We start from the raw sequence: 14795 nt of genomic DNA on the forward strand, positions 1-14795 counted from the left end.
TTTTAGCATATTGGCAGGCTTAAGCAGGCTTTTTATCATCCTAACCTTGGTTTTATCCATGCTTCAAAACAAAAGTCAAAATGGAAACTTGGTTTGAATGTAAGGCAAGCCAAGAAAAATATTGTTCAAGGGCAGCCCCTGTGGCTCAAAGGAGTAGGGCACCAGCCCCATATACCAGAGTGCAGGTTCAAACCCAGCCCTGGCCAAAAACTGCAAGAAAGAAAAAAATATTTTTCAAAGTCACTTCACGTATTCCTCTTTTTTGCAATTGGCTCACTTTCCAGATAAAGATATGTATATAGACACTTATAAAAGTGTCTTGAAAAATCTAGGGGATAAATTAATTTTTTCTAAATTTGGCAAACCTGGATATTTGCATTTCATTGTCTATCTCATTCTCTACCAGTTCTAATAATGGACTCTTTTATTAAAATATAAAATAATAAGGTATCATTTGATTTGTGACTTTCTTAGAATATTATAGAATGAGATACAGTATTGTTTTATGCAAATATTACTAAACTTTAAATTAAGTTTACTAAATTAGAAACTTAGTTACTAATTTAGTTACTAAGTTAGAACTATTTAGTTACTAAGTTAGAAATTTCCCTTTGAGTCGTTAGTAATATCTCAGAGCTCTAATTTTTATTATTAGGTAGGAGCTGTTTAAAATTTGTTCCTGATGGAGTAAGTTCCTCCCATTAGGTCAGTCTTTTCTTGAAATAAATGTTGTCATTGATTTATTGTTTTAAACTAGGGACTGCATGGTGTGAGGGTGTTGGTACACCTTTTGCGTGCAGAATGTAACTACAAGAGGGACTCTTTCTAACAAATTCAAATATTTTGACCTACTTGTTTATACCCTCACATTAACCAGAAATTAAGAGAGAGAGAGAGAGATTGGTAGGAAAAGAGCAACTAAAATAATTCAGAGAGTTGGGAAAAAAATAAAGTAAGGAATGTCAAGGAATTTCACATTTTTATTTCTATGAATGAGATTTGTTAATATGTCTTAACAGATAAGCCAATTATATTTTCAGGATACTGTTTGAATGTGTTTACTATTATTAACTAAACAAAAAAATATTCTGAGTAAACTTTGGTGTCCACCAAAAGGGCAGAAATCACATAATAATTTTCTTTTTACAAAAGTTGTATGGTGCCACATAATATTCTTCTTGTTTAATTGTGAAATAGAAGATGTGTAATAAAACTTATTGGGTATCTTCTCTGGGATTATGTAAAGTGAATCTTACATTTGCTGATAAACTCCACTGGTGATTATTTCCCTTTCACAGTGCTCCAGTTGAGGCTGCAGCAGAGGAGGACAAGAGAGCAGCTGGTGGACCAGGGCATCATGCCACGTAAGATTTATAACCTCCCTGTCATCTCTGACATGATGGAACAAGATGGGCATGTCTGCAAGGAACCTGCATCCCACTTGACTTTCAGCTACCCATTTACTCAACAAAAAATTGCCAAATAAATGTATAAGGAAAAATCAGGCATCAGCATTGCCAAACTAAGACAATTATTTAGAACACTTAAAAGGGACTTGTGTTTTGAGTTATGTACAGAATCCCTTTACACTATAATTAGGCTAAAATCAATTCTTCAAACTTTAACATCTGCTTAAGTGTTGAAATGACTGAAGTAATCACTGTACTTCTGGATCTGGCATTAGTTAAGATTTGCAAAAGTAACATGATAAAATCAATTCACAACTTTGTTTTACTTAAACATATTTAATTCAAATTCATTATTTTTGGTGCTATGCTTTAGTCTGTATACAGTTAGGTATCTCAGTTACAGACTGATAAACATTCCATTTATAATCAACAAAATCTTTTTGGCACAGGCACAGATATTTCCCAAATATCCCTAGGGTTTGTTTCTTTACGAGAATTCTGAGAGTTGGTTAATTTTAGAATATTTGTCTAAGTTGTTTTGTTTACCTTGAACCACCAAGTCTGTAGGTGATTTTATATTTTAGAGGGGGAGAGTAGCTGTTTTGTGTAGGCTGTTAGTATTATTTATCTGGATTTTGTCTGAAAATTTACTTCTCCAAGAGGAGAAGTGTTTTAAAACACTAGAAAGAAATTGCAGACTGAAATTATGCTCTCCAGTCTTCTGAATCGTTGCTAGCCTAGAAAACCATTCTTGGGAATGATTTTCCTCTATAATAGATATTTTCCCCCGTGAAACTTTTTTTTCTGGACTACTATTAATTATCGAAATATTTTAAATCTAGCGTGGTGATAGTCAAAAGCTCCTTTAATCTGCCAGATTTCCCCACTACATTCCTGACTGTGAACCAGTCAGTCAAACTGGATCAAATCATGAGGTTTCAGGCAGCACTGCTAGGCTGGCTCTGATCTGCTTTGGGGAGTTGGGCCCTAGCCAAACCTGATTGGGCTGAACTCCTGGGACTCTCTGGGTGCTTCAGTAATGCTGTCAAGTCTTAGAAATGACAGCTCAAGGAATCCTAATCCTGTATCCCACCCATGCCTCTGACTGCCCGGGCGTCTGAGTGCAGAGTGTTCTCAGGCAATGGTGGGCATACACAAAGACACAAGGTGGCCAGAAAGTTCGTGTGCAGCTTAAAATTTCACACTATTTAAAATTACTATTTAAACTGCACACTACTTAAATTGCACATTATTTAAAATTACACATGAACTTTAAGGCCACCCTGTATATTGCAAAGACAACTGATAGAAATACTATAATAGGTGATAGTTTGGTTAACACTGCTAAGCCTTAAAATGGGAAACCTAGAATATTTGACGTACTGGCAGCTTATCACATTAAAGAGTCACTATGTTTGTAGAGTGAGTTGCATTGTGGTATGGCAGAAAGAACATGAACCTTTCAAGTCCAAAATCCTATACTTAAATCCCACTCTGACCACCATCTTAGCTGTGTGACCTCAACGGTTCACTTAACCTTTTTGAGCCGCCTTCTGTTCTGAGACTTACATGTACCTTGCAAGGTTATAACAAGACCAACAGGAATATAATTATGATTGACCTCAGCATGGAACTAAGCCCCACTGAAGGTTCTGAATAAATGGTACCTCAGATCTGCTGGAAGTAGAATGTGTTCAAGGTTAGATCGCTCCTGAGAATACCTGGGCTTTTTCCAGTAGCTTGGAGTCAGCAGACAGTATTTCCTTGCAGTGGAAGTCTGCCCCAACTAGTGGTCAGAACTAGTCCCACCTGATGTCCACACTGTCATTGTGTGTGGAACTGCCCTTGACTTGTTTGTGAAATACGTAAATTTCTATTCTATAACATTTGAGGTTTCAAAGTTTGCAAATGTCATGAAAGGAACTAGTAAACAAATGGAACTATAGATGTGAACTAATAGGGTTATCAACATGATATGCTGTAACTTTGGGCTGAGGTGTGAATTCCTCTGTTTATACTGTGGAAACAATGTCTTTTCCCCTCGCAGCTTTGAAGAGTCCAGCAGCATTCCATGAACAGATCAAAAGCTTGGAACGAGCCAGAGTAAGAAATTTTACTTTAAAATATTATACTTCTCTCTGTCTTTCCTTTATTCTAAAGTACCTGTGGACAAGTAGCAATCTTATTCCTAAATATGTCAACAGAGAAAAGAGACACATGGCAGAGAGGGGTCTACTCTGTGGTGGTCTGACCTTGGAGGGTTGTAGAAATACATGACATTCAAATCCTGCTCATTTAAAATAGTGACTAGTTTTGTGCATAAAGGGAAAATCACACTCCTTCACTTACTTTCAGAGGAAGCTTTTAGAGATGTAATACCTAATCATGTCATTTGTTACTTCTGCAGAGAGATAGCTAAGTGACAACAGACTCTCAGATCCTTTCCCTACCTGTACATTTTACCAAGAGTAGAAGAGTTTGGATAAACCAAGGAACAGTGCTACGTAGGCTCAACTCTGCTTCATTCCTTGAGATGGCTCTATCATAACTGCATAGCGCCATGACATTTACCATCATTCTTGAAAAATGCCAATACAAGCCAAACGTGGTGCTTGTGTCTGTAATCCTAGCCCTCTGGGGAGGCTGAGGTGAAAGGATCACTCGAGCTCAGGAGTTTGAGACAAGCTTTAGCAATAGCAAGATCCCATCTCTACAAAAAATAGAAAAATTAGACAGGCATGGTGGTGTTTGCCTGTATTTGGGAGGCTGAGGCAAGAAGATCACTTGAGCCCCGGAGTTAAAGGTTGCAGTGAGCTGTGATGATGTCAGTACACCCTAGTGTAGGCAACAGAGTGAAACACTGTCTTTAAAAAAAAAAAAAGAAAAAGCCATTATGGACATTCTTTTTGTTTCATTTGTTTTTGGCAAAACTTACCATGCAACATGAAAATAAGCATATTCCAAAAATATGTTTAGAAAAATTCTCCAGAATACAGTAATGATCTCTTAGAGAGTCCTATAAAATGTAGAACTCACTTTAAAGTCCTGTTGCTTAAGAATTAAGTACAGTTCTATTAAGAAAACATGATCAAGGATATGAACTCATGAAAGAAAATACATGAGGATTTTTAGGAAATTGGTTATCTAAGTAGATTGTTACTTGACCCAAGTATAGATTTTATTGATTTTAGATACTTAAATGATCTAAATTCTATGTTCTTCAAAAATCATGAGTTTTTGATGTTGCCAAGTTTTAAAATAAAACTATAAAGTGCTTTCTTTATACCAACACACTATTCAAGTCCTTGTAAGTTTTGAAGGCTGCAGTTTAAATTATGTATTAGATAGTAGTTTCTGTAAATACCAATTTTCCACTCTTCTTGTTCTCAAAGATATGACATAAAGGGTATACAATTTATTTAAATGCAATACCTTGAAAGAAATTAAATCCATATTAAATCATAAATAATTCATGATAAGACTTCTTTTTAACTTTCTTTAAAGACTGAAAACTTTTTGAAACACAAGATTCGGAGTCGACCAGATCGTTCTGAACTTGTCAGGATGCACATTTTAGAAGGTAAAGGTTTTATTTCTTATTATTTTGCTGCATTTTCTCAAGAAAAGAAGTGAGAATTCCACCATTTCTGTTTATTCCCATTTTAATAACTTTTTACCCCACAGGCTGACATCCTCCATATTGGATAGCAACATGAAGACCCAAAGCTAAAACATTATTTTAGATACATGGGGAAGGTTTGATTCTTCAAATAAACAATTAATGGACTGACTCTTCTCCACCAGCTGGTACCACAGGTGCCTCTGCCATACTGTTCTGGAAAAACACTTTTGGTCCAGAGGATTTCTTGATCAGGGAGGGGTATGTACCCTCTTTAGTAAATCATAAAGGTTACAACACCTGCAACGGTCACCCTAGATTTTTAGCTAGTTGAACCTCGTTCATGTCTACCTGGATGTTCTTCTTGCTAAAGACAGAGCACTCTTAACAGCTAATTACCTCTACCGTAAACTCCCGAGTTACATTTTCTTTCATTGTTTTGCTTCTCTGATGTATTGAATAAGACTAGGAGCTTGGTCTAGTGATAGTTTTGATATCACAATTTTGGGTATGTTATGTCTTGAGAAGATTAAAAAAAAAGAATCCGAGAAACTCTCAAACATTTAGAGATGACTGTCAAGTAGAAGGAAGATTTATTCTCTCTGGGCCTAATGATGTAATGAGGATTAGAGTTACTATTAGAATTAGGTTGATATTACAACATAGTACATTATTGCTCAACATAAGGACTGATAATCCTAAAGGTCAGATCTGAAATCTTCAGGAGGTGAGATGCTTACTGTTATTAGAGATCTTCATTCATTGACACAGGTGCTAGACACCAGAGACCCAGCAAGTGAGCTAACAGATGGATGCCAGCCTTCATGGAACTACTGTCCAGGGTCAGAGATAGATAACAAACAAGGAAAACAAGAGAATTTGATTGTGAGAAGTGCTCTGTGGGTAATAAACAGGCTGCTGTGATAAGAAAAAACACATCATATTAAGAATGTGATAAAGAAGTTCCAAGTGGCGAGTTGGCCTTTATGACCCCAAGTAAGGTCTTTTCTAATCTAAAAAAATGTATGATTATGTGGCTATCCTCACTCCAGGGGCAAGAGGTCAGAGGTATATGCCTTTCTGTACTTTGAATTGTGTCCTCAGAAGTCCACTGGACTAAAAACCGTTTTCCAGAACTCCAACAGTAGGGTAGGGCAGCTACCAGCTGTCAGGGGTAGAGGAATCTTCAAAGAAGAAAGTTTACTGGTAAGTAACCAAGTAAATGGTTCCTTCTGTGCCTGAAAATATCTTGACCTATAAGGGGCATTTTTGTTGTAACAGTGCTGTCTGTTTTCATTTGTCTTCTAACTGTAATAGTCTTTATTAATATAATTAAAGAAATTATATTTGTTTTTCTAAAAAAAGACTACCCAAGATTTAAAAACCTAACAGCGTATATGAGTGAACCATAAGTGATGGATTTTTTTTGTTTGTTTTTTTGAGACAGAGTCTCACTTTGTTGCCCTCAGTAGAGTGCTCTGGTGTCATAGCTCACAGCAACCTCAAACTCTTGAGCTCAAGCAGTTTTCTTGCCTCAGCCTCCCAAGTACCTGGGACTACAGGCACCTGCCACAAATACCTGGCAGTTTTTAGAGATGGGGGTCTCTCACTCTGGCTCAGGCTGGTCTTGAACCTGTGAGCTCAGGCAATCCACCCACCTCGGCCTCCCAGAGGGTGAGGATTATCAGCCATAAGTGATGTTTTAAGGACATTAGTTCTCAAGTTGGGATTTTCATATAGGAAAGAAAGTCATTTTTAACTTTTAAAATATCTTAAAATCACCCCTCAACTGAATTTAACATTAACCTAATTTTGATTGAAAATTTTGGCAGATAGGAGTCTAAATTATTTTTTGAACTTCAGCACCTAAACTTGAGCCTCAGCCTTGTAGGGATGGAGAGGTCATAGGACAAGAAACAGAAACATATCACAATGCCAGGCTCCACTTACTTGCTTTGTGTGTATTTTCTTTCCTAACATTTTGCTGCTATCATTTGGGTTGGTAATGGGAGAGGAGAGAAAAACAGAAGGTTTTCCTAACCTTGACCTTAACCAAGAGCACTGAAAAATCAACCTAAGTAAAAGTGTTTTATCTTACAAGATTAGGACCACAGTTGGTTATATAAGAAAATTACAAAAATCAACTGGGCACACTTTTTTTTAACTTACACAAGTATATGTTTATTTGCCAATATTCCAACCTGGGGTTAGAGTCCTTCCTCTCTAGAAACAGCTTTAACAAATGGAATTAGCATCATTTTTACTGCATAAAGCACAGTCAGTATTTATCATCTACAATTTTTATTTACAGTGCAACAAAAACAATAGACACTTCAAAAGCAATTTGAGTTTAAAAATCCTAGATTTTGTAATCTTTTCCCCAAATATTTTATAGTCATTAATTGCCCAAACTAATTTGATAATGATCTTTTTTCAATAATTCACCTTTATCACATATTTCCAAAGCATTTAACTTAACGTTTCCAGGAAATAATAATCCTCATAACATTTCATTAGATTATGTGTTGTCAATAGCAGTCACACAGATAAGAACTGTTTCACGGACAATCAAGGTTGACTTTTGGCAAACATTCAGCTCAGGTGGAGAAGTTGCACAGAGGTACTGGAGAGTAGCTTACCAGACGTGAGCCTTGGGCTTCAGCCAGGAAATTCTGCCTACCGAAGAAAGAATATCAGTTAATCCTGAGCCTACTCACAGGGAATTTTGAAAGGCCTTCTATTTACTATATAATTTAAGAGGCAAGCAGCTTGCAACTCAGAGTTTCAGGTTGATAGCACGTTGTTATTTAAAAATAACAATTATAGCAATTATAAACATTTTTTGGAACAATGGGGAAACGTGATAATGAGAGTTCTGTACAACCATTAATTACTGTGTAATTAAATGTTCCTAATAGATACAAGTATACATATTCAGAAAGAAACCCAAATTCTTAATTATAATGACTGACTCTACAACACACAGGACCAACCCAAGAATATGAATTATAGCTTTTCCCATTGACCCCTGCAAAGAAACTTAGATCCTAAGAGGAGGTCTCTCCCCTACCAAAACTTGACCTTCCAGTGAAGCCAGATCCAAAACTGTAAACTTCTTGAGGTATGGGCCACATCTGTCTTGCTCAGCCTTTGTATCCCCAGCACCTGATAAATGTGAGCTTGGCCCACCTACTACCATCCTACCACCCTACCATAAATCAACAATAGCAATACACCAATTGGGGCTTATGGTGGTGATAATTTGAATCCTTGGGCATCCACATTGCATAAACAAGATAAAACTAACTATCCAGGACTAAAAAATAAAAAATGCATACTGGTGCATTCTTAAGTAGTCGTTTTCTCTTTCCATAAATATGTTGAGAACACATAAATATGTTTAAACCAGTTTAAAGTCAGTTAGTTTGCCTGAAATAACATTATAGAACAGAAATAGCAATTCTAGTAATGGTTAAAACTGTGTTTCCTCTTATAGAAACATTTGCAGAGCCATCCCTGCAGGCTACTCAGATGAAGTTGAAAAGAGCTCGACTAGCAGATGATCTGAACGAAAAGATTGCTCAGAGACCTGGTCCCATGGAGCTGGTAGAGAAAAACATCCTTCCTGTAGACTCCAGTGTTAAGGAAGCGATTATAGGCAAGACTCTGAAAATTTACTTCTTTCTCCAGCGAGTTTTAAATAAAACAAATTTAAAGGCCAGCAGCGATCATGAGTATTATTTTTCTGGCTTAACTACAAATTTATTGACCCAATGATTCTTAAACTATTGTATTATAAGATTTGCATCTGCTGCCAATTAACAGATTTTTCTTGCTACAACTGAGGTTTATTGTATATTCTAATTCATCATCACATTTTCTAAGTTAACCTTATTGTATTTTACTGTTCAGTTTTTGTTTAGCATTTTTACAAACTTTTCATTTTTCTGTCTACTTCTGGGAAAGAAGTTATTTTAGGCAGGTGTATAGCAAATGAGTGTAGATTATTAAGAATGGCAGTATCCATCCTTTCCCTCCTGGACTTACCATACTTAATTACTGATGTTTTTCTTTTTCTTTCTGGCATAAGCTTTAGCACAAAAAAAATTATTTCAAGAATAATGTTACTTATTCAGCAAACAGTTTTGAAAAGTTAATATCTAATGTTAAAAACACTTACAGTTTTCATTATTCCAGAGAACTTCATATGTCATATTAGTGTGAGCTTAAAGCTTAGGCAATTTGTAGTCAAGAATTTTCAATCCTAAAGAGATGAACCCCAAAAGGTAAGCTCTCAGCATAGCCAGAGGGCTCTGTGAAGGGGAGCTGACCAGCAGATACCCAGGCACAGCCCCATTCTCCCCATTGTCTCTCTCTCTTTTTTAAAACAGTTGGATTCTGGGTCAGAATCCAAGTAGAGTTCACATATTGCCCCTGGCTGATGTGTCTGCTGGGTAGGTTTTCTTCCTCCCCTTTTTTCTTACTACTTACGTGTTGACAAAAACATATTTGTTTTGTCCTCTAGGGTGTCCCACATTCTGAATTCTATGTTTATGTTTCCATCCCAGTGTCATTAAAAATATACCTGGCCCCTTTACTCCCCATAAGTGGTATTTGGATCCAGCGGCTTGATGTAATTCAGATCTGATTTGTTTTTCCCAAGGGTGCAGATAGGTAGCAGTGTGTTCTCTCATTGGGAAGTACTGAACATTCAGCTTTTTAAGCAGCTTCCTAAATAGTTCATAGGAAACAATGTTTCTCCTTCTTTTTCACATTAGGCTTGATACTCCAAGGTCAGTTTAAACTAAGGATCATTTCTTTCTTTAGGCGTTGGGAAGGAGGACTATCCCCATACTCAGGGTGACTTCTCATTTGATGAAGACAGCAGTGATGCTTTGTCTCCAGACCAGCCAGCAAGCCAGGAGTCACAGGGGTCAGCTGCATCCCCAAGTGAGCCAAAAGTTAGTGAATCGCCATCTCCTGTGACAACCAGCACTACAGTCCAGGTATTATCTTTCTGGTTTTGATCCCTAAATTGAGGAAATGCCTTGTTTTTAATATGTCAAGGTAATAAATTTTCACCCAAAGAAAAATCTAAAATGCTGAAAAATGTAATAGATTTTTTACCTATAATCCAAACACTGTTAAAATTTTTTGATTCTTACATATATTCCTATTCTACATACTCATTTTTATTTTTTACAAATGGTTTCGAAACTTGCTTTTTAAAAATCTTCACATAGGCACGGTGCAGTGGCTCACGCCTGTGATCCCAGCACTGGGGAGGCCAAGGCGGGTGGGTTGCCTGAGCTCACAAGTTCGAGACCAGCCTGAGCAAGAGAGCGACCTTGTCTTTAAAAAATAGCTGGGTTCTGTGGCAGGTGCCTGTTGTCCCAGGTCTTGGGAGGCTGAGGCAAGAGAATCGCTTGAGCCCAAGAGTTTGAGGTTTCTGTGAGCTGTGACACCATGGCACTCTACTGAGGGCAAGTGAGACTCTGTCTCAAAATAAATAAATTGATTAATTAAAATAAATTTAAAAAAATAAAAATCTTCATAACATTTTTTTGATGTACAACTTCACATACCATAAAATTTACCTTTTTTATTTTTGCTGTCATACCCATTTTTAAGCACACAGTTTAGTAGTGTTAAGTACATTCGTGTTGTATGCAGCAGAGCTCCAGGACTTTTTCATCTAGCAAAACTAAAACTCTGTAACCACTAAAAACTACTCCTCCATTGCCTATCACCCAGCCCCTAGTAACTGCCATTCTGTCTCTGGATTTTATTATTCCTGGCGCTTCATGAAAGCAGAATCACACAATGTCTGTGTCTTTGTGACTGGCTCAGTTAACTTAGCGCAGTGCTCTCTAGATGCAGCCGAGTTGTGTCATGTGACCCGCTCTCCTTCCTTTTTAAGGCTGGATGGTGTTTTACTGTGTGCAGATGGACACTGGACACTTGTGTTCATCTATTTCCTGGCTTTTATGAATGATGGTGCTACAAGCAGAGGTGTGCAGGTCTCTCTTCACAACCCTGCTTTCAATGCCTTTGGATATATATCCAGAAGTGAGATTACTGGATATTAACCCTCTGTGAGATATATGACATGAAACATTTTCTCCCATTCCATGAGCTGCATTTTCACTTCATTGATGTCCTTTAATGCACGGAAGTTTTTAGGTTTGATATGGTGCCAATTTGCCTGTTTTTGTGTTTGGTGCCTGTGCTTTTGATGGCATAATCAAGAAACCATTGCCAAATCCAGTGTCATGAAACTTTTTCCCTGTGTTTTTGTCAGTACGTTTTACAGTTTTGGGTCTAATTTTTAGATAATTTATCACAATTTTGTGTTAATTTTTATGTATGATGTTAAGTAAAGATCCAACTTCATTCTTTTGCGTGTGGATATCCAGTATTCTTAGCACCAGATATAGAGGAGACTGTCCTTTCCTCGCTGAATAGTGTTGACCTCCTTGTTGAAGATCATTTGACCACAAACACAAGGGTTTATTTCTAGACTTTCCATTCACCTGATCTACAGACCTGCTTTGGAGATATTGCAGATTTGATTCCAGAGCACTGCAGTAAATCATATATTGCAACAAAGTGAATCACACAAACTTTTTGGTTCTCCAGTGCATTTATATAAAAGTTATGTTTATACTACACTACAGTCTGTTAAATGTGCAATAGCATTATGTCTAAAAAAAGTACAGACCTGAATTTAAAAATACTTTATTGCTAAAAAATGCCAACAGTCATCGCAGCCTCAGTGAGTCATAATCTTTTTGCTGGTAGAGGGGCTTGCCCCAATGTTGACGGCTACTGACCATCAGGTTACTGGTTGCTGAAGGCTTGGGTGGCTATGGCAATTTCTTAAAATAAGACAACAGTGAACATTTGACTCTGCCTTTCATGAAAGTTTCCTATATAGTGTGCAATACTGTTTGAGTGTGTTTTACCCACAGTAGAACTTCTTTCAAGATTGAAGTCAGTTCTCTTAAACCCTGCAGCTGCTTTATCAACTGAGTGTATGTAATCCTTTGCTGTGATTTCAGCAGTATACACAGTATCTTCACCAGGAATATATTCTATCTCAAGAAACCACTTTCATTACTAATTCATAAGAAGCAACCTATCAAGCAAACTCAACCTGTTCAAGTTTGATCATGAGATTGCAGCAATTCAGGGACATCTTTAGACTCCATTTCCAATTCTAATTCTCTTGCTATTTCTACTATATCTGTAGTTCCTTCCTCCACTAAAGTCTTGAACCCTTCAATATCATCAACAAGGGTTGGAATCATCTTCTTCCAAACTCGTATTCATGTTGATAATTTGACCTCCTCCCACAATCACTATTTTTTATTTGAGACTGGGTCTCAAGCTGTCACCCTCAGTAGAGTGCCGTGGCATCACAACTCTTAGCAACCTCCAACGCTTGAGCGTAAGCGATGCTCTTGCCTCTGCCTCCCAAGTAGCTGAGACTACAGGTGCCTGCCACACTGCCCAGCTATATTTTTGTTGCAGTTGTCATTGTTATTTAGCAGGCCCAGGCTGGGTTCAAATCTGCCAGCTTTGGCATATGTGGCTGGTGCTGTAACCACTGTGGTATGTGTGCTGAGCCCACAAATATTCTTACTGGCATCTAGAATAGCAAATCCTTCCCTACATTTACTTTGCCCAGACCCGTCAGAGGAATCCCTATCTATAGAAGCTATAGCATTATAAAATATATTTTTAAATAATAAGATTTAAAATTGAAATGACTCCTTAATCCACTGCAGAATGGATTTTATCTTGGCAGGAATGAAGACAACATTAATCTCCTTGTCCATCTCCATCAGAACTCTTGGGTGACCTATGCATTGTTTTTTGGGGTTTTTTCCCCAGATTTTTACATTTTTTTAATAATTATTTATTAAATCATAACTTCATACATTTATGCATTTATGGGGTTCAGGGTACTGCTTCGATATACAATGTGAAACGTTTACATTGAACCAAGTAACACATCCATCACAATTATATTCATTTCTTAATAGTTTTGAAATGTACCATTGCATCATGCACATTGGGTGAGGTCCCCCCGAATACCCTCCCTTCTCCCATGTTCCCTCTTCCCACCCCTCTCTCTCCTCTTCCCTTATGGACTATAGTTACGTTTTGCCATTTTTTATGAGTGTGTAGGTGGTTATATATTGATTTCATAGTAGTATCGAGTACATTGGATACTTTATTTTCCATTCTTGGGAAACTTTACTAAGAAGAATATGTTCCAGCTCCATCCAGGTAAACATAAAAGATGTGAAGTCTCCGTCTTTTTTATGGCTGCATAGTATTCCATGGTATACATATCCCATAATTTGTTAATCCATTCCTAGGTTGATGAGCACTTGGGCTGTTTCCATGTCATGGCTATTATGAATTGGGCTTCAGTAAACATTCTGGTGCAAATGTCTTTGTTGTTAAATAATTTTTGATCATCTGGGTATATACCTAGTAGAGGAATTGCAGATCAAATGATGGGTCTACTTTTAGTTCCTTGAGTGTTCTCCAAACTTCTTTCCAAAAAGGCCATATTAGTTTGCATTCCCACCAGCAGTGTAGAAGTGTTCCCTTCTCTCCACATCCACACCAACATCTGTAGTTTTGGGATTTTGTGATGTGAGCTAATCTTACTGGAGTTAGATGATATCTCAAAGTACTTTTGATTTGCATTTCTCTGATGATTAAAGATGATGAGCATTTTTTCATATGTTTGTAGACCATGAGCCTGTCGTCATCAGAGAAGTTCCTGTTCAACTCTCTTGCCCACATAGAAATGGGATTATTTATTCTTTTCTTATTGATTAGTTTGAGTTCTCTGTAGATTGTAGTTATCAAACCTCTGTCAGAAGCGTAAAGTGCAAAAATCTTCTCCCATTCTGAAGGTTGTCTGTTTGCTTTACTTACTGTGCTCTTGGCTGTGCAAAAGCTTTTTAGTTTCAGATACCAGTAATATATTTTTGGTGTTGCTTCAATTGCCCGGGGGATACTTCTCATAAAATATTCTCCCAGGCCAATTTCTTCAAGTGTTTTCCCTGCACTCTCTTCTAGTATTTTTATAGTTTCATGTCTTAAGTTTAAATCTTTTATCCAATGAGAATCAACTTTTGTTAATGGTGAAAGGTGGGGGTCCAGTTTCAGTCTTCTATAGGTCGCCAGCCAGTTCACCCAGAACCATTTGTTAAATAGGGAGTCTTTCCCCCACTGAATATTTTTGATAGGCTTGTTGAAGATCAAATGGTGATAAGTAGCTGGGTTCATCTATTGGTTCTCTATTCTGTTCCAAAATCTACTGCTCTGTTTTTGTACCAGTACCGTGCTGTTTTGATCACTATAGATTTATAGTATAGCCTGAAATCTGGTAATGTGATACCTCCTGATTTGTTCTTATTTCTGAGTAATGTATTTGGTATTCCAGGTTTTTTCTGATTCCATATAAAACGAAGTACTATTTTTTCAAGTTCTTTGAAGTATGACAATGGTGATTTAATAGGGATTGCATTAAATCTGTAGGTTGCTTTGGGACATTTTAATAATGTTGATTCTTCCCAGCCATGAACATGGTATGTTTTTCCATTTGTTAACATCTTTAGCTATTTCTTTTCTCAGAGTTTCATAGTTCTCCTTATAGAGATCTTTCACATCCTTTGTTAGGTAAATTCCCAGATATTTCATCTTCTTTGGTACTATTGTAAAAGGAATAGAGTCCTTGATTG

The 14795-nt window shown here is 37.1% G+C and overlaps 1 protein-coding gene across 4 annotated transcripts in view; it reads left to right on the plus strand.

Annotated features, from left to right (window-relative positions):
- MKL2 (MKL1/myocardin like 2) overlaps nt 1–14795 on the plus strand; it is a 214557-nt gene that overhangs the window by 152008 nt on the left and 47754 nt on the right. For all 4 annotated transcript variants that reach the window (XM_023508554.1, XM_023508553.1, XM_003802728.3 and 1 more), the window contains 5 exons: nt 1299–1364; nt 3457–3512; nt 4914–4989; nt 8525–8686; nt 9856–10034. In XM_023508554.1, coding sequence (XP_023364322.1) covers nt 1299–1364; nt 3457–3512; nt 4914–4989; nt 8525–8686; nt 9856–10034 — 539 coding nt within the window. The remainder of the gene's footprint in view (nt 1–1298; nt 1365–3456; nt 3513–4913; nt 4990–8524; nt 8687–9855; nt 10035–14795) is intronic.

The sequence above is a fragment of the Otolemur garnettii genome, unplaced genomic scaffold, assembly GCF_000181295.1.
Source record: "Otolemur garnettii isolate 467f Iridium unplaced genomic scaffold, OtoGar3 scaffold00257, whole genome shotgun sequence".
Taxonomy (NCBI): Eukaryota; Metazoa; Chordata; class Mammalia; order Primates; family Galagidae; genus Otolemur; species Otolemur garnettii.